This window comes from Engraulis encrasicolus, chromosome 22 (genome assembly GCF_034702125.1).
Source record: "Engraulis encrasicolus isolate BLACKSEA-1 chromosome 22, IST_EnEncr_1.0, whole genome shotgun sequence".
In the NCBI taxonomy this organism is placed as follows: Eukaryota; Metazoa; Chordata; class Actinopteri; order Clupeiformes; family Engraulidae; genus Engraulis; species Engraulis encrasicolus.
Genome location: NC_085878.1, coordinates 7,685,132 through 7,711,569, shown reverse-complemented (window position 1 = coordinate 7,711,569; position 26,438 = coordinate 7,685,132). Strand labels below are relative to the sequence as shown.

Genomic DNA, 26,438 nt, shown 5'->3' with positions numbered 1-26,438 from the left:
TTTTTCCCGCGTACCCCCTAAGCAATTTTGTCATATTAGTACCCCCGTCAATCATGCTCTATATTATTTCCTCCATCCCAATTTGACTACACTCCATACATTTGTATTATTACATTTTCCATACACCCCCTGAGATGTGCTCGCGTACCCCTAGTGGTAAACGTACCCCTAGTGGTAAACGTACCCTTGGTTGGGAAACGCTGCCCTAGGGGAAATTCTTTCTCTGCACTTTATCCCATTTGGACCAGTAAATCACATTGAAGTACACACACACTAGTCGATAGTAGTGGGCTGCTTTCTGAGCGGCGCCCGGGGAGCAGTGTGGGGGTTAGGTGCCTTGCTCAAGGGCACTTCAGCCACGGTGCGGTCAGACATTGAACTGGGAACCCTTGGGTTGCCAACCCACTGCTCTAACCACTGAGCTATGGCTGCCCCCTAATTAACACTGCTAGTTAGCTAACACAGATAGGGTTAACATTGGCTAGTCAGTGATTCAGCAAAAAGTTTGATATCGCGTGGTGGCTCTCGAAATAAAACCGTAAACAGGTATTAATATGGAATGAAAGATACTCATCTTAGAATATCAACTCTTTCGTCAAGACAGAGCTTAAGAAACCTGGACGCCTGGCGAATGCTTTGCACGGCTGTTCTGGTAGATAGTTAAATTGCAGGGTCTGGGGTGAAGATAGGCTGAATAAGCGTGAGCCGATGTGCAGAACCGTTTTCACTGTTATTGGACCCGTCCACATCGCAGCTCATTGTCCTTACGCCGTGATTGAATATAGCTTCGGCAAATGGTCTGCACTGAGAGTGCATACGCCATAGGAGATGTTGAATGAATCGACTGAAAGAGAACACAGACACAAACCAAGACACACACACACATATACACACACACACAGTATTCTTTGCTTACTTCTGATCAGAGGAGTCTCCTTTTCCAAACTGCAGTGGATAATCCATGGACTGGTCACTCTTCATGGACACACAGCTGGCGACAGGGGAGTCTGGCCTTTTCACATCACCTGGACTGCAAGAAAGTAAATATTACGTCAAGTTTGCATTTCAAACAAAAGATTTTCTAGGTTCTAATTTGCCTTTTCTCTAGTTAATCCTTAACACACACGTACACACACACACACACACACACACACACAGGCATGTGATCAGCACACAGGCAGACACACACACAAACACACATACACCCATGCAAACACACACACACACACACAGGCATGTGTATGCTTAAGGCATCAAAAACATATTGCACGCCACATACTATGCATTGCACAGCACATAACACAAATAGGTGTAAACAAATGAATTCTGTGCAGCCAAGACCCAACCTTAGTTCCACAACCTCACATTAAAGGTGGGATAGGAGATGTTTTTCTGGCACATATTTTACCATATCATCTGAAAAACTCCTCATGACGCCATAGCACCCATTGAAATAGAGTGTTTGGAAAAAAAACGAAATCTTTTGGTCCAGTGTAGAGGGCGTAGTCAGAAGAAAACGGCAATCAATAGAAGTAATACTCATCATCACTTCTATTGGTTTCTGACACGTCCATCAACCGCCAGCACTCACCCCTCCTCCCTGCGCGTTCACCGACTCGTGAACTTGACCGACCCCGCCCCCATCATTCATGCACACGCGACAAGGCTCATCATCACTCGGCTAGTAGCAAGGTAACGAGAGTTAGCAGCAGGCTGAGCTACTTGGAAACTTTGGTGGCTTTTGCAGAGCTACAGGAAGAACTTTGGCTTTTGGAACACTAGACTACCGGTAACCATGTCAGGATAACATACTCCCTTGGATTATCATCGGACTCGCAAGACCAGACTCCAACACGGGCTGAAAATTTGAAATGGGACCTGACACTCTTGGACACAGATGTCGGCTACGGCAGCGGCTTCAAATACGCTTTGGTGACCATATTTCTAATCGAGAGGTGAGATAATATATTTGTCTGTATAATATTTTGTGAATTGGTTTAGGACACAGTGGTGTCTTTTTTTAAGCAAGTATCCATTGAGAGGGGTCAGAGGATTAGCTCAAGCTCCAACATATCTAGCTGCTACCTTGCTTAACATAGCTGCTACCTCAATCGCTTTGTTTTTTTTGTGTGTTTTCCCCCCTGTGGCATTTATTCTGTGCACATGAACACGTTTTCAGAATTGCTATGTGTAACTCAGACGGTTACTCTTGTGTGTTTTGCTGCTAGTTGTGCGAACGAGCCAGACAAACCAGCTGGGAGGAGGACGGAAGCACCCCTTCTCCATCCGCGTTCAGTTGCTAAATACGGATCCACCCCGTAGTAAGTAACCTACCATGTTTACGCACTTTGACCAGCAAAGCCCATGTCTTTCTAGTGGTTTGCAAAAATATATCGTTTGCATGTTTTGCTTTGGTACGTCTCTGTTGTATGACTCTGGTAATAGTAGCAAGCACAAGCACAACCTGTTCGCCGCTCCAGCATTGCAAAATAGATTGCCTTGGGTTTTCAAATGTTTACATGATTGTGGGTGTAATGTTGTTAACTCGCTGATGTCGTTTTTGAGAAGACGGTAGTTTTGCATTTGATAAATACCACCTAATGACCATGACGGCTACACGGCAGATCTTTATTGTGATGGCTACACTGAATGATCACATGGAGATGCCGGTACATTATTTGTTTTACCCTGGTTATATTGAAATGTTCTGCTTTGTCCATTCCAAGGTGTGGTGTTTTCCATAGCTGCTCCTTGCTCCTGTTTCACAACATATCAAGGCTGCCAAGTAAATGAAGAATGAATCACCGCACACTGGTAGTTTATTTTATTCATGTTTGTGGGTGTAATTTCGTCCAGTTGCAGATACTACTATCCTTTTTGGAATGATCTGCCTTTGAAAAACAATGGTTCTATCTGACAAAAGCGAACAGATCCTGTAGTTGTAATTGATACACTAAATCAGTGTTTCTCAACCTTTTTTTAGGCGAGGCACCCTTTCAATTCATGGAAAATTTCAAGGCACCCCAAACCAAGTAGCCATATAGCATCACATCCGTACCACACAAGCTTAGAATGTAACACATTAGGAGACACACAACCTAGTAGCACGACCTACGTTCAAAGTTGCAGCTGGGGTGACCAATATTTACTTTATTGTGCGTAAATGGCAGATCAAAGATTCCACTGACTAACATTAACTTATCAATTTTGACAAATATGTTTTATGTTATATAATTTATTTATCAGCCACGTTTCCGCGGCACCCCTGTTGAGAAACACTGCACTAAATTATGATATTCCTATGTGTGCGCGCGCACGCGCCAAGTTTTCAATTCAACACACTGGGACACTTTTCAGTCTTTGAGGTTGCTGGAATCAACACAGACTACCTCCATGCACCTTATCAGAACACTTTGCATGTTTTTGTATACTTGTCCCCTTTGTGTATTGCTGCTAATCTTTCTCTTTCTAGGTTCTGTTGGTTGCATGCAGATTGTGCCAGATGATTTATCTGTCTATGGTCTAAGCATGGGCTCTGTGCTAATATGCAATTTGTGCTCTTTTTTCCCTCAGGTCAACAGCCGACAGGGTCCTTCCACAACCACATACTTATGCCAGTAAAAGCCACAGCTTTTCTCCTCCAATCCAAGAAGCCTGGACTGCAGTCACCATCTCAACACACCAACCAAGAGAAAGGCGGATGGCTCAATTCAGTATGTAGTTCTGCAAATATTCTCAAAGGTCTTCACAGCCCCCCATGGTGCAGAATGCATTTACATTTATTTGTGTAAGGTCAAAACAATGCTGATTACAGAACATAACTAGGGCCATGAATGAAATTTGAGGTAGCAGCCAGCCATCACCTGATGGTGAGAGGTGGTCCTAAGATCAGAGAGAAGCAGGTTGAAATCCCATCCTTACCTCTCCCTACTTACACCTCCATCCACAGCTGAAGTGCACTTGAGCAAGGCACACAAGTCCACTTAGGTCCTGGGACTGTAGCCAACACCCTGTAAAACCCTGCTGTGTAATTTGATGTAATGAAGCCCTAATATAGTCTAACACATTGCTTGTTACAGATATGGAAAATTGCACAATAAAAGTTCCAGGACATGAAGGCTGCATACTGTGAACGTCAACCTTCAGGGCACCGTCCTGCGCAGAAGACTTTCTACCCTAAGAGGGATGGCTGACCGCAGACACTCACAACCAGGTGAGCCCAGATAAAGGAGTTATTTTTGGTGTCCCTGCCCCAACAACCCAGGTTACTTACATTTAAAATGTCACTGGAGCTACTGTCAGATATGTGATTTCTAATTCTGTTTATCTTTTTACAGCACAGACGCCTCCAACCTCAAACCAGGCCCTTCACAGTTGCTGCACTTACCCACCTTCCCAGAGTTTTTGTGTGGTAATGACAACTGTAAATATAGTATAAAGTAATGTATCTAGTGTCATGTGTAATACATTGTTTAAATTGTCCATACATTTCAATGACAGTAAATATTGGTGGACACAATTTGACTGTGTGGCTTTTTTTTTTATTCATTCTCTGACTGAAAATGCATGGTTACATAATTTATATATTCCACAAGACCACAATCAGAAGAACATTTGACATGTTGCATTTATTTTCTATGTATGAAAAAAACAATGGTAACAAGACAAACGTGGTTCCAAACCAAAAAGGTGAGATGTACAGATGAATGCTCCTACAGATAATGAAAAATAATAAAAGTCTGCACACTGCCGGTTTGTGTGTTTTATACCGTACTCTGTATAAACCTTTTATATTGCTCTAGTGGAGCAGGGTAACCCTGGCTAATCCTGGGTATTGTACTGTGTATTACAAGGTCAGCCCTGTTCAAGTGCCCCATACTGTCTGCAGGCTGCATGCCTGAAGAGACCGTTTCTCTCACCTGGTCCTACATCAGCCCAAAGTCTTATCAAAACTGAGAACACCACAGCATTTCCTTTCAATGTTCATGGGCATCTCCTTACAGATTGCGCAGAGGCGCCAGGTTGGTTGTGCTACTGGGCTGTGACTGAGGACCAGATGTCATGTGCCAGGTCGAACATCAAACTGGGGTCACGGGTCAGGGCACGCTGCAGTAACCGATGGGATTGCTTCAAATTCAATGATTGAATCAAGGCCTGCAAAGCAATAAATACATTTTATGTAGTGCATTTTCTATTTGATGATGGGGACTAAATAACTCTATTGACAATAAGACCAATATGGACATAAGCAATCATTATTGTGTATAAAGATCTGCCAATTATATGCATACAACGTTTTCAGTCAATTTCTTACAAACTGGTGTTGTGCCAGGGGTTACACAGATGTATGAAGTAGATGGGCTTTTATGGATGTACTTGAACTACCACTGGTGTTGTGTACCTACAACCATGTAATATCACACTACTACTCATAGGAGTAGAAATATTGTAATGGTTATCACAACAGGTGTACTCGTGTAGCCTACTCGTGTTGCGATATAGAGTACATCCGTTGTGATAACATCCATTACAATACTTACACATCTGGAGGAATACAGCAGGACAATGTTATTGAGGGATGAATGTACATCCTTACAGTTAGCTGGGCGTCAATTCTGTTGGAGTCTCCCTAATCAAACCGACCTCTGCTGCGTCTATCTTCCTCCTCCTCCATCTCTGGCCATCGGTCCTACTGGGCTGTTAGGTCGTTATGATTGTGATGGGCCAGGAAAGTCAGAGCTGGAGCTCTCGTGGTCGTGGAAGGTCTAAAGCATATGAAAATATCGTCAGCCAAAACAATTTCATTAGCGTTGATCAGTTCGGTTGTTTTTCTTTACTCCCTCTGTCCCTGTGTCTGCGCGTGCGACAACCCAAGTGAAATCTGAAGTCATAGCCTAAAACACTACGGATTGTGGTGTCGGGCATATATAAATACAATAGTAAAATGTATACTGCGGTACACATCTGTCAAAATAAATCCATGTGTCAGTACTGTAGCTACTGGCTAGAACTACTGTCTAGGGATGACAGTATAGCATCTGTCATCAGTGTTAGGAAGTTAGAATGAGATATCTAAGTAACACGTATCAAGTCAAGTTCAATAACTAATCTAGTATACATCTACTGTCATCAATATTTCTTGAAATGGCAACCATGACGGCCTGTGCGTTTATTGTGATGTTGAACATTCTTACCGTAGCCGGAGACAGTGCCATGGCTGGAAGTTAGCTTGGCTAGTCGCTTTGTCGTGGCTTCTAGCCCGCCCCCCCGCCTCGTGAGCTCTCGTGGGTTCCCGGGATAATCCGAACACTTGACAGACTGCATGCGCGTTCATGTGTTTTAAAGGCGTGGCTTTGAGGGGAGGGCTGAAGGGAGAGGCGGGCTGTGTATTTTCAAAAATATAGCTCACAGGAACCGTTTTTCAAAGATCTCCAACCCTACCTTTAATCACTACAGTGTGAAGTGTTACCAAGAAAGTGAACTAAAAGCTGGGCTGCTAGCTAAGCCAGTAGAGTATCTCCATGAGGATTGGGATTGAGGTTTACTACTAATTACTAATATTCAACGCTTAGTTCTGCTAGCACACATCTGTTAAATGTCTACACATCTGTATAAACTTTCACTAGTCATGAAACTATAGCATGTGTGTATCTGTATGAGGCTTTGATTTGATGTGGGTATTATCAGATGAGGTTTAATAATATTCTACACCAAACTCTGGCAACGCTTGCACAGGCATACTATACGCACACACATAGACACTATTCACATACTTGTACCAGTATGCTGTAGTTTATCGTAGCGTCTTAAGCCCGCTGTACGCTTGTTGCGAGCTGTAAATTATGCGCGTCACCACAAGCAACCGACTGCACATGCTTGCTTTAAGAGCAGTAGACCAAGACACAAAATACTGGCGGTATCATCCAGGGGGCAGAGAGCGCACAGCATTGCAATGCGGAAATTGGGAACACAGACAGCAAACAAAACAAAAAACAAAAAGAGGGGCTCCATGGGCAAGTAAACAATACTGCTGCTGCTCCTATATAAGGAAGTATGATAGCAAATGTTTGTAATTCCGGACAAACTCAATGAGACGCTCTGCCATTGTGTGAGGACGCTCTGCCAAGTTTCTGCCATTGTCGTGTTCATCAGAAGCACATGCGTGGAACTGTGCAGTCTTTCTCACGATCACCCACAGCGAGTTTGACATTCGATACGCATGTTAACACGTTCATGAACGAATCGTGCCCGCGCACACGTATCCTACACAGCAAGCATGCCGAGAGCCTTACATCTGATCACAGGAGTCTCCTGCTCCAAACTCCAATGGATGACTCATGGACTGGTGACTCTTCATGGACACAAAGCTGGGGACAGGGGAGTCTGGCCTCTTCACATCAAGTGGACTGCAAGAATATAAACATAAGTTTGTGTTTTATCACACACACACTCACACATACACGTACGCACGCTCGCACACACACACACACACACACACACACACACACACACACACACACACACACACACACACACACACACACACACACACACACACACACACAAACACACACACAAAGCCTCTGTTATACAGTACCTTCACTGCCAAAAATGTCTGAATCATTTTATCTCTTCCTGCTAACTGTTACACAGGGATCTCCACATACACACAAATACCTAAACAGTAACAATACAGACATGGTGCTCACACAAGCTCATGCAAATACTCACATTCAAGTACTCAATGGGTTCCAGTGGCGGTTTTGGGGGGTGTGATGTTGGTAAGCACGAGTTCTGTAACCAAGCCAAACTAGGGGGGTCTCCCCAAAATTAGAATAACAAAAAATAAAAAAACGCTCTTAAATGGTGAACTTTGAGCTCTTCAGACCACCTTCCTACTACTATGCTACCAAGTCATTCTACCACGTTGCATTTCGCATCCTTCACTCCACGACTTGAAAATACAATCCAAGCGTTTGCGTTGTACAGCTTACAGCAACAATTCACATGAAATGCATTGAACGGAATAACACGTGATGACAGTCATCATTCCAGAAAGGGTGTGTTCTTATTCTGGTAGGTAGAACTAATAGAAATTAAGTCAAACGTGGCCCGAGCATACCGTAGTGACCAAGGGACACTTGCGTAGGCCTACCATTACCAGGCTACAGGAAAGACAGACACCAAAGCACTTATGAACAATTTGGACCCATCCATGGGTGAGCGAGTCAACCCATTCTTTAGCAGGTAGCTTCATCACAGCAAACATTTTACGGCGGACAAATATTAACTTTACCTTAAAACGTTGTCTTGACCACAGAAATCCCAACCTTTCACTTTAATCCACGCGTTTTCACAACCATTGTCCACGATCCCGTTTGTAATCCATATCATACCTAATCAAGAAAGTGATCATATTGTGCTGCTGTTTAGCTATTTGGGTCAGCTGACTTGTGTGACTCGTGTTATCTGCACATTATTCATTCGTTTCTTCATGCATTTGTCCCAAAGTTCTACTCTATGATTTGTCCACATCCAAAACACAGATGTTTCCTGAAAACTTTGATTGTAGTACAGATATGTTGTCTTCGAGATTCTTATAAAAGCAACTGGCTTGAGCTAAAAATGTAAACATCACGTCAGTCTGAGTTCTACTTCCTGAATCCAATGTCAACGTAAGGTGTCAGATCGAGTTATGATTCATCAACTAATCTGACAATCATATTCTCAGGCGCACTATTGGTAGAAGCAAAATCATAATGTTGTTGGGGCTGTATTCTTAGATTTACGCAAAGCCTTTGACACGGTCAATCACAATGTCCTCTTCTCCAAGCTTTCTCATTTTAATCTGTCAACACAAACACTGACATGGCTGTCCTGTTATCTCTCAAAGATGCATATTCCACTTATGCAACAAACACAATGGGTGTGCCACAAGGATCTGTGCTGGGATCTCTTCTTTTTAGCTCATCAATGACCTGCCACAACACTGTAATGGAGTGGATGTACAGTTATATGCAGATGTATGTGCATGGCAAAAATGCTGTGATGGCAGCTGAGAAATTAACAAACGCCATGCAAGGTGTGGCTCACTGGCTTGAGCAGTCCTGTCTTACTCTGAACATCAGTAAGACAAAAGGCATGTTCTTCCACAAAAACAAGGGGACTCCAACAGCAAACATTAAAATAAAAAATGAATCTATTAATATAGTCACTGAATTTAAATATCTTGCCGTTACACTTGACTCAAATCTCAACTCTAAAAACATATTTAAAAATGTCTAAAACAATTAAATATAACATGGCAAATATTAGACATATCAGATCCCATATTCTCATATTGCATCACCTGTTGGCAGGCTAGTGAATCTACCATAAGTCCATTAGTATCACAATTTAAACAAGCTTTAAAAAATCTTGACAAAAACACTTCATAATTTTTTAGGTTTTGAAAATTTTAGAGAGTTTTCAAGCCTGTTTAGTGTGCAATATTTTACATGGTCTAGCCCCAGCTTGTCTTTTAGAGTTTATATGTCATCGCCCTGCTATATCCATAAGATCCTTTAGAATTGCATCAATTTATGACTGTAGTATGCCATCCTACCGCACAGGATTCGGGCAGTCCTCTTTTTCCTACAAGGCCACATTACAATGGAATGCTCTACCAGGTAACCTGAAGAGCTGTTGCTCTTTCAAGAACTTTAAATTACAACTTAAATATGATCTTAAAGGGACCCAAACCTGTAACCACTGACACAAAATGATAAGAATATCTTATGGGAAATGTTTTTATTTTTTATTTTAAATATATTTTTAGATTTTGTTTGGGTGGGTGGGGGTGGTTGTATGGGTGGGGGTGGGGGGTGCAGGTGACATGAGTGATTTGTTTATTGTTTTTATCTGTATTTTCATTTTTAATTTTGATTGCTGCTTTACTTTATTATTCTATTGTATATTATTTACTTTTTAATGTCAGGGGCTACAGATTAAAACTAGCCCAAGGCTAAATCTGGTGTAATGCATGGAATGGAAACATGTAACATGAATTTAAATTCGGATGTCGCGTTTATCGTTTTTATTCGGATGTCACGTTTATATTGGTAAGCAGTGCTTCAATTGCTTACATTAAGGACCGCCTCTGCTGAGTTCCCACACACAGGTGAGTATCCTGCTGGCTTCTACGGCAGACAGAAAATATTGTCTTTATATTTTTACAAAATATTGTAGATTTGTGTTTTACTTCTGATCAGAGGAGTCTCTTGCTCCAAACTTCAATGGATAATCCATGGACTGGTCACTCTTCATGGACACATAGCTGGGGACAGGGGAGTCTGGCCTCTCCACATCATGTGGACTGGAAGAATATACATTACATTAGGCATGTGTTTTAGGAAGCAGTGTGCATTTCAACGTACAACACACACACACACACACACACACACACACACACACACACACACACACACACACACACACACACACACACACACACACACACACACACACACACACACACACAACTGTTCACAGCATCCTCCTCTCCCATTGCTGGGTGTGTGTGTTGTTCCAGAGAGACTCATGTTGGAGGCAGCAGCCCCCTCCTCAGGACCAGACCTGGATAACAAGCAGAGAACATTCTGTTAACAGCAGCCTGTCTCAGTGGTGTGTGTGTGTGTGTGTGTGTGTGTGTGTGTGTGTGTGTGTGTGTGTGTGTGTGTGTGTGTGTGTGTGTGTGTGTGTGTGTGTGTGTGTGTGTGTGTGTGTGTGTCTGTGTGTCTGTGTGTGTGTGTGCGCGCGTGCGATTCGTTTATCAAGAAAATCAAGTCATGCATTGAAAAAAAAAATGTATCCACTGTCCCTATGCGATTTATGTCTCCAAGCGTACAGAGTCATTGTTTATCAGTCTAAGACATGTCAAACACAAAACTATGGTCACCACCATATTAAATTTGGTGCACGGGAGGTGATGTACCATGGATGGATCCATGATCCATGTATGATCCATGTCAGCACATTTGAGAGTAGGCTAGCTAGATTATGCCTCCCTTTCCCGCCCTGCATTTCTGATGGACTCACGTCACAACACTGCCCATCAGTGCGGTGAAGAAATCTAAAAACTCAACATGTCAAGAGTAGACAAACTTTGTCTAGTAAAGAGGTCATTTGTTCTTGTCAATACACATGCAGTGGGATCACAGAGAGGACAGCTCTCCACTATTATTTAATGAACGATGAAATCATCCACTGCGAGGCATGAGTTTTCAGTTTGTTACAACAGATGTGACCGTTGGATAATAAAAACTGAAAAGGCAATGCTGTGTTCATGTCTTAACATTGCAAGCCAGGAAGCATAGTGGCCACCCGAAAAAGTCAGCAGCAACTTTGGATAAGAGCTGCAGTCAAGTCATCCTCAGAGGGGAAACCTCTGTCTCTGAAAACGTGTTTGTGTGAAACGGTAGACAGTAGGCGGTTTGCGAGGCTGTAATGCCTGCGTATAACTTGACTGAAAAATACTGTAATGTAGCTGGACTTTGCTAGCCTGGGCGAATAGCCGACTGTTGACTCCGTCAATCAGTCTGGCAAAAGCCATGAGGAATCCGTCTCCGTGGACGATGGGAGATGGTCTGATCTTACTCTATCATTTAAATTAATTGAAGTTCCAAACTCAAATTAAAACCCATATTGTGCTTTATTAGCATGCCTGTTACGTTATAGCGTCGCAAAAGCATACAAAACAACAAAACGAAAGTGTGAATATAGTTATCTTAACCAATCAGTAACGGAGCTCGCGGTTGAGTTCTACGTCACCACTCTCAACTGTTTGATGATTGACTAAACACTGAGAGAACCGAGCTCGAGGCTTTTGCCAGATGATGTGCGGAGCCAAAATCTTTGGGCGGAGTACATGGGATGGCGTCGCAAGGCTAGCACTTTGCAATATAGGCAAAGTTATTCCAGAACAATGAATGCTGCCAGACTAGATAACAGTAGAAGTGACCTCGCCCTCGATTAATTGAATCGGGAATTGTGAATCATGAAACAAGTTTTTTATGGAAAGAATGAAAAATAAATGTTGGGGGGGGGGGGGTCACCACCCAGCACTATACATAGACTCTCACACACATACACACACACACACACACATGCGCGCCTCATCGTCCTCTCCTAGTGCTGGGAGCTAGTACTCAGATATTTCCACTCCACAAGTCTGAACACACACACACACACGCACGCACACACACGCACACACACACACACACACACACACAGTAAAAATGCACACACACGCATAGTAAAAATGCAAACACACACACACACACACACACACACACGCATAGAAAACACACACACACACACACGCATAGAAAACACACACACACACACACACACACACACACACACACACACACACACACACACACACACACACACACACACATCCTCCTAGTGCTGGGTGTAGACAGCAAACATGTTGGATATTTGGGTAGATGACGTGACGTGTAAATTTTGCTGTCGCAGGCGCTTAAAATTAGGTAAATTCATGCTTTCAAAATTGTCAATGCTTTAATGATTAAACTAGTGTCCTTGTTGTGAAAAAGTAATGTGTAATAAAACCAGAGTTTAAATAAGTATACTTAATTTTGAGTCAAATGCCACATTTGTCCTATGGTGTGACTGTTGCAAGTCTGGTTCTCCATGTTATAACATTTTTAAACTAGAAATGCACTCAGAGAGTGCAAACCTCCGCCAAGGAAGCTGAATTTGGTTGTAATATTTGTGACATGTCGTGGTGTAATCCATGCATGCCTAGACTATTTATAGGCTAGGCCTACAGTGTTCAGAGAAGTGAACATTCAATTTTAACCAAATGATGTGTCTCTTTTATTAGCTAAGGCTTATCACCTCACCTGGTTAGCTTTGGTATTAGTTAGCCTGACATTGTGTGATTGGCAAATGTGATTGGTCATGCCATAGGCTATAGGACCTAATTTGGAAAATAGGCTATTGTATCTCATCGCTATACTGTAGCCTGGTGTCATTGTTCATTCATTGTGTTGTTATAAACATTTTGATGATTGGAAGCATTATGCCTTTCATCACATAATTGTTTTGCCACAATATTAAATAGCGCAGCCATTAATATCAATCCATAATATAGCCTATAGTGAATGATATGACAACGGGGGCACCTTGGCCTTTGAGAACGATTTGGTATCACTGTCAAACACAAGCTTTGATTAACTGGATACCGTTCCCTCCTTGGAGCTGTCTGTTCATCATTGAGCCAACACTGTTCACCGTTATTAGGCTATTTTTTCCCTCCCTCCGTGGGCTACAAACTTCAACAGGCGAGAGAAAGCTGATTTGGTTGACATGGAAAACACTCGGAGAACAATTAACTCCGCGAAAGTTGTGACGATATGCATGCCATTAGCCTACATATTTACATTATGTTTTGGTGCTATTAGTAGGCCTATTTATTGACTATACGCACCTATGGCTTCAGCCATGCAGGCACAGCAAATCCGCACGCTGTGCATTGCCATTCTTTTTGGCTTTGTGGTGAATGTCGCCACACAACTTTATTTAAACTTTCATGTAGAGAACCAACTGGGTAGGCCTACCTCTCCCTCCTTGGCGCTGTCTGTTCACTGTTAAACACTGTTCGCCGTTGTTAATATCTCCAACCTTCGTAAACTTCAGGGAAACACTCGGAGAGCAATTAGCTCCGCGAACGCTGATTTGGTTGACAGGGCAAACACTCGGAGAACAATAAACTCGGCGACGATATGTGTGCCATATTGTCGGCATATCGGCTATTATATATCATTTGGTGTGCTATTGGCTACGCATTGGCTACGCAGCCATGTAGGCACAGCAAATCCGCGCGTAATACATTCTGGCTGTGTGGTCACTGTCCATCAATCCACCTCACAGGCGCGCCCTGTCATTGCTCCTTGTGGCAGGACATGAAATAGCAGCGAACGAACAGAGCGACAGAAGGACAGACGGACAGACATGATAACACAGAAATCGGGCGATCACATAACCTCCTGGCGGAGGTAATAAATAATTAAAGCTCAGTCATTTGTCTAAACAACCCTGGCATCTTTTTCAAGGTGTCTATTTTAGCAAGTGGTAATGCTTTTTTTTTCCTGTTTTTCTGAGACCGTATGGACGTTGTCACAGAAAACAATTTCCTGTGGTGTGACATCATATTTTGGGGTAATTCTGTGGATAATTATCTATTGTTGAAGCTCCAGCTGTACATACATTGCGACTTTGGACCCTTAAGAATACAATGGCAAGGGTGGATTTTAGGTTTTTCTCTCAGAGTTCTTCAATCAATCAATTACGTTTTGCTACCACAAGATGTATTAGTTTTGTAGTCCTTTGGTGTGACAGCCATAAAATACATTTTGACAATAGTGTATATTTTTCATATTTTTTTCTTATGTAGATGTATGAAAATGCATCTTACTAAAGGTGAAATTGTATTTCAGTTGGCAACGACATGGCTTTAAATAAACTCAAAAGCTCAAAAGTCCTATGGTGTGATGGTAAAAGTCCTATTGTGTGACACTTTGAAGTATCACACCAAAGGACAAACAGGTAACACCAAAGGACTAGATATCTGAGAAGTAGGTTTTAAAACAACTGGTTGTACATTTTTTGTTTATTTTGTTGTTTGACTGAATTTGTACAGGAAGGTGTTACATCCTGCTGGGCATTGCTGCCTGTCGCACCTCCTCCGGTGCCCATGGGTCAGCTGCAGGGTCATCAGTCGGGAACCACCGTTTCGTCAACGTTTCGCCAATTTAATCCCGAAACGTCTCCGGTGGCGGGGCAGTGACAGGGACGTCTCCCTGTCACCCCCTGCAGCTGATAGATGTTGTCCCTGCGGCTGTTTTCTGGGGGTTAGTTGTTATTCCCCCAGCTCCTGTCCTTCCTCCGCAGCCAGAGCCAAAAGCTACCTTTTTCTGCCTCCTCTGCCAGCTCCTTTGTTGCCTTCTTTAGCCTTCCTCCAGTGACTCCCACATCCTTCAGAAGGCGTATGGTCGACAGCCCCATAAAGCCTCGGCATCCAACTTCGACTGGATATATATAAGTCTTCCAGCCCGCCTCCCGGCACTCCGCAGCCAGTTCGGTGTACTTGGCCTTTTTCCGTTCAAAGGCAGCCTCAATCCCTTCCTCCGATGGTACAGTGAGCTCTATGAGAGCTACCGCTCTTGCCTTTGCAGACCAAGCCACTATGTCTGGCCGGAGAGATGTGGTGGTGATCTCTGTGGGAAAGTGAAGCTTTCTATCCAAGTCAACCTTCATGCTCCACTCCTGGCCTGGAGTGAAGGGCCTTGTTGTTTCTTTTTGCCTGATGCTTCTAATTCCTCCTTCCGCAATAAAGATGGTAGAGTCCTCTGCAGGCGATGGTATTCTGCTACCCTGTCTGCACTCCTCCAGCACCTCGGCTAGCTTTCTCAGGACCTGGTCATGGCGCCATCTGTAGCGGCCCTGAGAGAGCGCGATTTTGCAGCCTGACAGGATGTGCTGGAGGCTTGCGCTGGGAGCACTGCAGAGTGCACAACATTCCTCCTTTCCGAACCACTGGCTGAGGTTCTGAGGACAGGGAAGCGTGTCATACGTTGAGCGGATAAGGAAGCTGAGTCTTGCCTGTAGGATCTTCCATATGTCTGACCAACTGATGTTTCTGTTTGAGATTCCCTCCCAGGTTGTCCAGCTTCCTTGCCGACCCTGAGACACGGCCTTGATCTTGTAGTGGTCTTCCTCCATCCTTGTCACCTCCGCCACCACCATCTCCTTCCTTTCCTTGCGGTGGGCCTTGGACCAGAAGCGTGGTGCATCTCCCCATCCTAGGCCTGCTCTTCCTACCTGGACTCTTCCCACGATTTTCTTGTGTTGCAGCCGACTGACAGCTTGGTCGAACTCTGTCTGGGCATTCCACTTGCGGCCAGTTAGGACCCTGGCATTGGCTTTCCTCACTGACTCGTCTGTGGACTCCCGAAGCTCGAGCACCAACCTGGTCTTTTCTTGCCTGTAGCCCAGCTGCAGAGATTTCAATGGTAGCTGGAGCATGTTTCTCCCGAACAGGCCAGTGTCAGAGAGGCACCGTGGCAGCCCCAACCACTTTCGGATGAATGAGTTGGCTTTCCCATCCATCTTACTCATGGTCGATGAGGGGATCTCGCTCATTTTCAGGGGCCACATTACTCTCTGGTAGAGAGTGAATTGGTAGCACCAGACCTTGTACTTCCCCGGGAGTTGGCTTTGGTCGATCCTCGCCAGGCCATCTGAGAGCTGCTTCATGACAGCTTTCTCCATCTGCTTATCGGACAGCTCAGCAGTGTACTGCCTCCCTAGGCTTTTGATGGGTTGCTCTGCGAGTAGTGGGATCTTTTCTCCTCTCATGACAAAGGTGGTGCTGTCGTTCCTGATTCCTCTCCTGAGTGACAGGCTACAGGACTTGGAGGGCTTGATCTTCATTCTTGCCCATGACATCAGCTCATCAATCCTCTTCAGAAGCCTTGATGTACATGGCGCTGTCTGAAGAAGGGTGGTGACGTCGTCCATGTAGCTCCTTAGCGGGGGAAGCCTCTGGCCAGTTGGCAGTTTATTCCTCCTGCCATTTGCCTAGCACCGATGAGAATGATCTCAAATGCTGCGACAAAGAGTATCGGAGAAATGGCACACCTCATCGCTATTCCAACTTCAAGCCGCTGGCACCCCGTGGTGAAGTCTTGGGTAAAGAAGCACATCTGCAGGTTGTTAAAAAGCATGCCATCATGTTCCTAATGCAAGTGGGCATGTGGAAGAACTCCATGGCGTAAGTGATCAGCTGGTGTGGGACTGATCCATATGCGTTCGCCAGGTCAAGCCAGATGACGTGCAGATCTGTCTTGTCCCGCTTAGCTCTCTGGATCTGATCCCAGATCATTGTGGAGTGCTCAACACATCCTGGGAAACCTGGCACTCCTGCCTTCTGGCAGTTGGTGTCGATGTAGTTGTTTTGGAGCAGGTAGTTGGTCATCCTTCTGGCTAGCACTGAGAAGAAGATCTTTCCTTCTACGTTGAGGAGGGCGATGTTACGGAATTGGCCAATCTCTGTGGAGTTTGCTTCCTTTGGGATGAACACTGCTACCGCTCTTTGCCACTCAGATGGAATGAGTTGTTTTTTCCAAATGGTTCTCATTAAGTACCATAGCAGCTCCAGTACCTTGGGGCAGTTCTTGTAGAGCTTGTAGGGTACTCAGTTGAGGCCTGGTGCGAAGGAGGACCTTGCCTTCTCCACAACTTGCCTGACCTCGCTGAGCTTGGGAGGCATGATGTTGAATTCAGCTGTTGGTTGTGCAGGTCACGGTGCGTATCCTGGTGTTCCTAAGGGGACGCTCCTTTGTGGATCACTACTGCTTTCTGACATGCTGTTCCAACTGCTCCCTGGTGGTTTCGAGCTTGCCAGTCTTCTTCTCCTCCAGCAGCTGTCTGGCATGCTTGAAGGGGTCCTTGAAGAAGCAGTCTCGCTCTTTTTGCTTCCGTTTGCTGCGTTTCCGGATGCGCTCAGCTCTGCGTAGCATGGCTAGCCTCTTCCTGACCTCCTCCCACAAGACTTTCAAACCTTCCTTCTCTGCCTGTGTTGCCTTTCTCCAGTTATTGCAGGAGTTGCCGTCGCCTTTGAACCAGTTGGAGGATTTCCTTTTCTCTCCTTCCCTTCTCCCTTTGGATGGTCTTCTGTCTGGGCACAATCCCACCAAACCTGTCCTTGCAAGTCTGGTATATGATGTCCCCAATCAGATTGCGCTTGGCCTCTGCCCCTCCATGCAGTGACTCCTCAAGGATATTGATCAAGTGTGTGTCCAGTGTGCGCCATGCCTCTGCTTCACTAGACTTTGGCCACTTGATCTTGCTCCTTCTGGCGGCTGTCTTGGTCTCTGTGTTTGGCTCTGCCCTGTCTGGCGTGGTGAGGACTGGGTCTTCGTGCTCGCGTTGGGGCTTGTTCTCCACCAGTGGACCATCCTCCTCTGCTACCCTCACGCCGTCAGCAACATTGGGTCCATTGGCTCTGTGGTTTTTGCCCTGGCTTTTGCCCTGGCTTTTCCCTGGACTCCAGGGAAGATAAATATTGTGACTAGATAAATATTGTGTATTCAAATTACTTATTCCTTTTTTGGCCATGGGAATTTATACGTTGATGCATTGTTGATGAATATTTGCTGTTGATTTTAGATACTGTCAAAGGGTATAAAATGTCATTAATGGTGCTTTGAAACCATAAAATATAATGGTAACAGTGAAGGAAAGATGAGTGAGAGAGTATAGAGAAGTATAGATGAATAAAGTATGCTGTGGAAAGCTCAATATAGCATAAATGTGCTGTCCAGCTTGAGATACCAAACAGGCACTGGCCACTACACACTACAGGTTCAATGGTGTGACAGTCATAGCATACCTACAAAGAGGGTGAGGTGTGATGGTCATGCCAACGTCACACTTCAGTATGAGTCTTATGAGCTCTGCAGGTTAAATTTAATGACCGCATGGCTGTCATTAAGTGTTACGATGGGCTGATAATCTATGACTTTAAGACCTACAAACATAAAGTGTAGGTCAATATTGACTACAACATCACATTATGATCAAAAGACAAAATAATCATGTTGATACATTTGTTTCTCACTCAGTTTTGCATTTCTGTCCTTTAGTGTGACATGAATGTCCTACGGTGTGACATTTTTAAAACGCTCAAATATTTGTTTGAGCTTAACAATAAATTTGATAAACACTGAATATTGCATTAGGGAAGAACAAATTATCATCCCTGAAATGTTAGTATAAATTCGGACAATTTTGAACATTTAAAAAGAAAGATATCCCTATATTTCCTCGAAGGTTTCTAATAAGCTCACCTCTAATGGGAAAAAAAATACTTAAATGGTAATTTCTCATTAAATTAAGACTTTAAAAAAATGCAATAAATATGAAGAGTGTAACAATGTTCATAAAACTCCATCAAGGACTGACTGTACTGTATTGGCCTTATCATCTCTGGCTTTCTTGTTAGCCGTACTCCGCTAATCAAAGTACACATCTACTGAAGGCCTTGTTACTACAGATCTAAAGACTAGGGATGCACGATGTATTAGCCAGATGTATCGGTATCGGCAGATATTCAACACATCGGACATCGGTCTGATGGGTAAAACTTGGCCGATGTTAACGCCGATGTTTTTTTTATATGTTACGGTTCTAAATGAATGGACTTGACGATGACTTCCACTGTTTGTCTTCTATTTTGTCTCTATTTTTGATCTAATTATCACAGGGAGTTAAAAAGTGTTTTTGGAAATAAGACGACATTCAAAAATTCTGTTTGTTTGCATCATTGTCATCTCTTTTTTTAAAAAAAGACATCGGTATCGGTTAATATCGGTCATCGGCCAAAACCGCAATATCATAATCGGATATCGGTATCGGCCGAAATTTTTGACATCGTGCATCCCTACTAAAGACGGCCTCGTTTATATACATCTACTGACAGCCTTGTTTCTACATATCTACTGACGGCCTCGTTTCTACACATCTATTGACGGCCTCGTTTCTACACATCTACTGACGGCCTCGTTTCTACAAGTAAGGTCCTCAGAGAAGTCATATGCATGTCAAGCATTCACAACTAGATATTAAGCCGTTAAGACATTCCATTATACATTTGCTGTTACCAGAATGGCAATGACCAAGTCATAGTATATTACTAAAGGCCCTGTATTATGTCATAGTAGTGTAGTACTACGGTAGTTAACTTCTCAATGACTCTTAAATTGTGCCACAGGAGGTATGGCATGCATTATGATGGGGCTATGATGCTTTTCAATTGGTTAAAATGTGCATGAGTTAGTTCGTTAAAAGACTGAAAGACTGTGCAGAGGAGCTGAAAGATGTTTTCACAGATATCTTCAACACGTCCCGTGAGTAAGCCATAATCCCATCAGTTTTCAAAGCTGCCACCATCATACCCGTGCCGAAGAAATCATCACCATCTGGCTTCAACGACTACCGTCCCGTTGCACTGACACCCATCTAAATGAAGCGCTTTGAACGGCTAGTCATGTCACACTTAAAAGCTACCCTACCCCCTACCCTGGAGAGAATCATTGTTTTGGTGTTTATATGTTTTCTCGGCTTTGGTAAGCAGCATTTCTTCATACGAGAAAGTAGTACACGTAGGACAGTGAGCTGCTTGAGTTTAGCTAGTATATTCTGGCTGACTGACAACTCTGTGTTATAATTAAGTAATAAAGTCGCCTAGCCTCCTGTTGTTGTTATGTTGTTGACAGTAGTTTCTTACATTCCTTCATTCAGTTTTAGGTGGGTTAGTTCCCCAACATCCCATTCATTCTCAATGGGGTTTTATGTCTGGTGAGTTAGAAAGTCATCACCTCCAAAGCACCTAAACATGGCATGGAAATCTGCGGGTATATTGAAGAGTGAGGTGTGGGTCACCAGACCAAACAAACAAAAACAGCTGAGTGCAAAGCATTAAGGATATCTGGGCTTCCATAACTCCCATGCGATGCCCTGCCATTGACTTCAATGTTAAACGCAGCATTCCAGTTAATAAGACAAAGAGCTTATCACCAAGTATTGAACATTGAAATGTAATGCAGAAGGTACCAAATTCCAACTGTTTTGATGTAAATGGGAAAAAAGAAAGAAATTTGGATTACAACACTATTAAAACTATGTTGCGTAATAATGTGGAACAGAGCATTTTAAAGGGGTCCTATTATGCTTTTTCATGTCCACTACCCATTTATTGGGTTACACAGCATCTGTTGTATGTAAAAGCTTGGTGAAAGCTGCATTTCACAAATTGGCCTCTTGGGGGAGAATTTCTCTGCCGCAGGAACGCTATTTCTCAACTGTCAGAGAACGCGTGGTTGGGTTTTCAACATTCTATAGCTTTTGTTTCCTGTACAGGTCTACGTCATGCTGTACCTAACATTGCTGCTTATGGGATGGCGTGTTGACGATGTCACAGACCATTTTAAAAAATACCGTCGTCATTGGAAGGTTCATTCAAAAATGTTTTAATTGTACTCTAATGGCTGAGCACTTGAAAATTATGACGACAGTCATTTGTATTGATTGTATTAATTACAGCGAAAAATGTAATTTGCATAATAATGTGGGAATGTGGTGTATTGTTATATACCTCTATTCATGGCATGTGCTGTCTATGTTTGTGCTTGTGACGAGTGTGTGTGTGTGTGTGTGTGTGTGTGTGCGTGTGTGTGTGTGTGTGTGTGTGTGTGTGTGTGTGTGTGTGTGTGTGTGTGTGTGTGTGTGTGTGTCTGTGTGTCTGTGTGTCTGTGTGTGCTTCACTCAAGCCTAGGTGACCTGAAGTGGCCCTAAAGACAAATGTGTAATGCTTCACTCAAGCCTAGGTGACCTAAGCATGCATATTAAAGATAAAGTTACTAGCCTAGGAGTGGTCTGTACTCTGATTTGAGCTTTGAGCCTCACATCAATAAGATAACAAAATCTGCTTTTTTCCATCTTAGCAATGTTAACCAAGTATGCGGCTTGGCCCACCGACAAGACACTGAAAAATGTATTAATGCATTTGTCACCAGTAGGCTAGATTACTGTAATGCCCTCTTCTCTGGCCTGCCAAAAAAAGTTAATGAAAAATTGCAACCCATTCAGAATTCTGTGGCAAGAATCCTAAGAAGGAACAGAAGGAGAGAGCACATCACTCATGTCTTGGCAGGTCTTCACTGGCTGCATGCCTCATACAGATTCTGCTGACGGTATTTAAAACATTAAATGGACTTGCCCTCAGTTATATCTCTGACATGCTCTCTTTTTATGGCCCTGCTCGAGCTCTCAGATCAACTGATGCAAAGCAGCTAAGGCAGTGATACTCACTATTTTTTCCTCAAAAAAATCAGGAGGAGAGCCGCATGGGGGTTACATCATGATAGTGTTGACCTCATTATACATGGTTGTAGTATTATTTATGCAAATTATTAGTAGTAGTAGTATTAATTATTAAATTATTAGTATTATTAAATTGTTAAATTATTAATTAATTACCCTATGTCAGCAAATGCTGTTAGGCCTCCTAGCTCACTTTTAAACACTAAAAGACACCTCTGCTGAAGAGCACTTTTACATCGCACGCAATAAAACACTCATACCAGGCTTGTACGAAATTCCGAATTGAATTGAGAATGACCCCAAAATTCAAATTCAATTCTTGAATTTCAATATGAATTGAATTGAAATTCCAAACAGGAAATGGAATTGCAATTCGAATTGGAATGGCAGGAAACTGAATTTCACAGAATTTAAATTCTAAGAAATTCAAAGCAATGACATAATACTGACACTAGGTGGTGGCAGGGATGGTCAGTATCTCGAATACTTCAATTAAAATACATTTCGAAATAGAACATAGTATTTTGAATTTTGTATTTCATGTCAGTAAGTCAGTCAAGTATTTGAAGTTTGTATCAAAATACTTTCTCCCCTGTATTTTGAATTTTCAAAATAAGATAAAATACAATAGCCTACTTTCTCCTGAACAATGCAATTACATAGTAGGAACACGGATCAAATAGTATGTAAGTGATGCTTGTAGCTATATTGGAATGTAAAAGTGTTTGTCTGGGAAAGGGGTGAAGGACTCCAAAGACTGACAGTTCAATTCCCAGGTAACATTTACTACCTGACTACGAGTTACTAACGAATAACCAGCCTCAAAATTCTGAATTATTGAATATATGCTGTTGGATCAAGAAACGCCACTCTTGATAAAATATCAATAATTGAAATTGCCATGCTAAGCACCAAGGGTGCAACCGTGATCATTACTAATGCTGCACCATGCATCATCCACAAGATGGCGCTCTAAGGCCACAAATGGTGCATTAGTGACGCTTTGCAAGATACGTGGACATAATTTACAAGATACACTTTCTTGTTTATTGAACTCACATACAGACCTTGAAATATCTTTACCGTTTTTTAAATGCTAGTTGTGCCAAGTAGCCCATTGTTTATATTGCCTTCTCCATAATTACAAACATTATTGTTTGTTCAATGACTGGAAATGATGGTTACACAGGAGTTGGTGTGGTTTACACGTAAAGTAGGCCTATCTTTTATTGTTTAAGTGAATTGAATTGTTATTTTTGGTCATGCCATACAAGCCATTGAGTAGCGAAGGGAAATTGAGTTTCCTTGCTAAGACTTGAATCTTGAACTTCTGGCATGCAAGGCTGGGGCTCTAACCGCTACACCAAATAGCCGGACTCATTAACTTAAGTCAGGGCAGATGTTGTGTATTTGAAAATGCAAAATACAGTATTTTGATTATTGATACATTTACTGTTATGTATTTTGTATCGTATTTGTAACATCTTAGAGCTGGGTATTTTGCATTGTATTTTGAAATACATTTAGTTGTGTCTTTGCCCATCCCTGGGTGGTGGTGTAAAATTAAAAAAAACTCAAAGTAATGACAAAATAAGAACACTAGATGATGCTGTATATTTATACGCATGTGTCTATTCCCGGCACTGCAAGGTGGGTGGGAAGAGTGAATTATAGCCCCCTTAGGTCACCTGTTGGGTTTAATATATATTTTTGTTAATGCTATTGTACTTAGTTACACTATTATTGTTGTATTTTACTATTTTGAAAACACAAAAGTTGCGTGTTCATCCACTTCCTGAATTGCATTAAGTTTCAATTCCATTTCCTGTCATTCAAATTCATTTAAATGCAACATCCTGTAGGGGTGGAGTCAATTCAATTCAAATTGAATTTCATTCAGAAATTCTGAATTTCGTACAAGCCTGACTCATACAAGAGAAATACCGCAAGTATGAGTATTGCCTGCAAGGGGCCTCAGATATGTAACAAACTTGATGAAGCTTTGAAGATCATGCCCCATCTCCAACTTCAAAAATCCTCTATTTAGTAATCTAGTAAAAACCTATGGCTAAAATCTCATCTTCCATGGTTAGCTGGATTGTGCAGGTGTGTGTGTGTGTGTGTGTGTGTGTGTGTGTGTGTGTGTGTGACTGTGTGTGTGTGTGTGTGTGTGGTTGGTTAAATGTGGTGTATGCAAATCTGTGCGTCTGCGAATGTGTGAGTGTGTGTTTGACTGTTTTTGCCTGTCATAACTTGGCAGTGGGTGTGAGTGTGTTTATGTGTTGTATGCAGGTTTGTGAGTCTGTGAATGTGTGAGCGCGTGTTTTCATGGTAACTGCCTGTCACAACTGCTAAATGTCTCATTTAACCACTCTGTATGATGAAGTGGTTATCTTCAGTTATCTTTTCTTCAGTTTTCTTCACTTATATTTTGCCTCAATACCTATTGTACCAAATGCACAAATGCGGGCCCCATCTTATAAGCTTATATTTAGCTTCTTATGGGGACCTTTCTCTCCACACTAATAGGCCTATACATTTTTCATGAAACTGAAAGTTACAAATTATGGTGTGAAGAGAAATAAATAAATAATTAATTCATCATTCATTCATTCATTCATTCATTCATTCATTCATTCATTCATCTATGTCTTCTTCTTTTGTCTTCTTGATTCTCTCTTGTTTCTGTCTCTCCTTTCTACTTCTCTTTTTAACTCCATTTTTAACATTGATGTTTTTTCCCATTTGTTCCCACTCTTAGCTGACATGCCTTGTATGATATAGTGCTATACAAATACAGTTATTATTATTATTATTATTATTATTATTATTATTATTATTATTATTATTATTATTATTACAACAAGCAGAGAACACCTTGATAACAGCATCCTTCCGTGGTGTGTGTGCGTTTGCGTTTGCGTTTGTGTGTGTGTGAGAGTGTGTACGGTGTGTGTTTTCCCATAAGGGTTTGGAATCTTTAGATCCTTGGAGACCACAAGTTCTCTTCGTACAGGTAACTTTATTGGTCTGGAGGTGAACTCGGTATCACAATACAGTAGGCCAGGGTTTTCCAAACTGGGGTGCGCGGCCTGACACAAGGGTGTGTGTGAGCTGAATAGAGCAATGATGGATATGAGAGTTTTTTATCCTATAATGTCTCCTATGGTCAAATGAGTGAGCAATCTCCAACTTTGACCTTGAAAAAAAGTATGTCCCACTATACATGTAAATTGGTAGCATTTTTACATGTGATGCAAGGGGGGTTAAGGATCATTAAAACATATGGACTATTACTATTGCAATTGGTCCCATGCTTTGCTGTTTTTGAGCTAGATTGACTGGACTATTACAATTCCTCCTCCATTTTAATTCTTCCACTGACAAAATTAAAAAGTGACCAGAGCGTCAGCAAGAAAGCATGAGAACATAAAACTGGTCTGTGGACACCACCTGCATAACCACTCTGTTATAGAAGGTGTTTTGGTAATTACGTCTCATGCCTGTCAGTTGTCAGTTCAATTTGCACAACAGAAGGTGAAAAGAATTCATGATCAGCGCTGCTTTCTAACAGGACAGGAGCATTTTGCATAGCAGTGGAAAGAGGGTTTATAGACAATATCTTACAAACAAATTTAAAATGTAGCATTACCCAAAGCTAAATACAGAATAGACCAAATAGGGTGCTCTAAACGTTTGACTAATCAAAGTAAAGCCACTGGAGAGAAAGGCTGGTTCTCACCGACGGTACGTGTGTGTAGTTCTGGAGGCCCCTGGTAGGGCCATGCTACACACACTACCATCTGGTAGCGCTGCCGTTAACATGCTCTTCTCAAGTAGAAAATGTGTTGCTTAAATATCAACGGCAGCTTGCATTAATGAGTCACAGGACAGATTGTAGGCTATATTGATTCTTTAGAGATGCACAGAAAACGTTTTTTAAATAATTTGTTGGTGGTGAGTTGCAATAAATGCAATACAATTATTTTCTGACTCGAGAAGAGCTTGTTAACAGCAGTGCTACCAGACGGTAGTTTGTGTACACACACACACCATCGGTGAGAACCAGGCTACTGGGGAGACACTGACAGATGCAAATTATTTTATTCTTTTAACTAAAGAGCTATTATGTATTTTCTTTAAAGATGTCCTCTCTACGTCATTTCATTGATATTGCTGTGTTCCCCATCGTTATTGAATGTATTACGCGTTGGTCCTGTTTTTAAAAACCTTCTGGTTGCTTTGTAAGACGTTTTTGCAAGCTAGCAAGGTGGCTTGTGGAGAAACGAGAGGGTCTTCTGGATTTGTTGTGTATTTGTTGTGTATATCTCCTGCTCTGCAGAGAGATCATCTAAGGTTAGAGTCGCCACTTCAACGGGTGGTACTGCACTATAGGGGCGCCAACAGAGGCGTGCAGGCTCCATTCACGGCCCTTCGACAGCGACCCCTAGGCGAACTGCAGGCATGGACCGACCAGAGTGGGACGG

General features: G+C 42.5%; 1 protein-coding gene and 2 long non-coding RNA genes across 3 annotated transcripts in view; 1 reads left to right on the top strand and 2 right to left on the bottom strand.

The window, feature by feature from the left end:
* The first annotated feature begins 1,382 nt into the window (after positions 1 to 1,382).
* On the top strand, positions 1,383 to 4,574 carry LOC134438900 (uncharacterized). The gene is made up of 6 exons (XR_010032685.1): positions 1,383 to 1,955; positions 2,229 to 2,321; positions 2,727 to 2,814; positions 3,574 to 3,713; positions 4,080 to 4,213; positions 4,338 to 4,574. It is a non-coding gene; the product is annotated as an uncharacterized LOC134438900 (long non-coding RNA).
* Positions 4,575 to 5,053: 479 nt separating this feature from the next.
* LOC134438901 (uncharacterized) lies at positions 5,054 to 6,326 on the bottom strand. Its single transcript, XR_010032686.1, has 3 exons — positions 6,195 to 6,326; positions 5,597 to 5,765; positions 5,054 to 5,154 (listed from the first exon to the last, which is right to left on the bottom strand). It is a non-coding gene; the product is annotated as an uncharacterized LOC134438901 (long non-coding RNA).
* An 11,091-nt stretch (positions 6,327 to 17,417) lies between these two features.
* Positions 17,418 to 26,438, bottom strand: part of LOC134439286 (NLR family CARD domain-containing protein 3-like) — a 50,454-nt gene continuing 41,433 nt past the window's right edge. The window contains exons 5-6 of the mRNA XM_063189188.1: positions 17,895 to 18,110; positions 17,418 to 17,746 (exon numbers count right to left, since the gene is read on the bottom strand). Of these exons, the coding sequence (XP_063045258.1) occupies positions 17,418 to 17,746; positions 17,895 to 18,110 (545 nt within the window). The remainder of the gene's footprint in view (positions 17,747 to 17,894; positions 18,111 to 26,438) is intronic.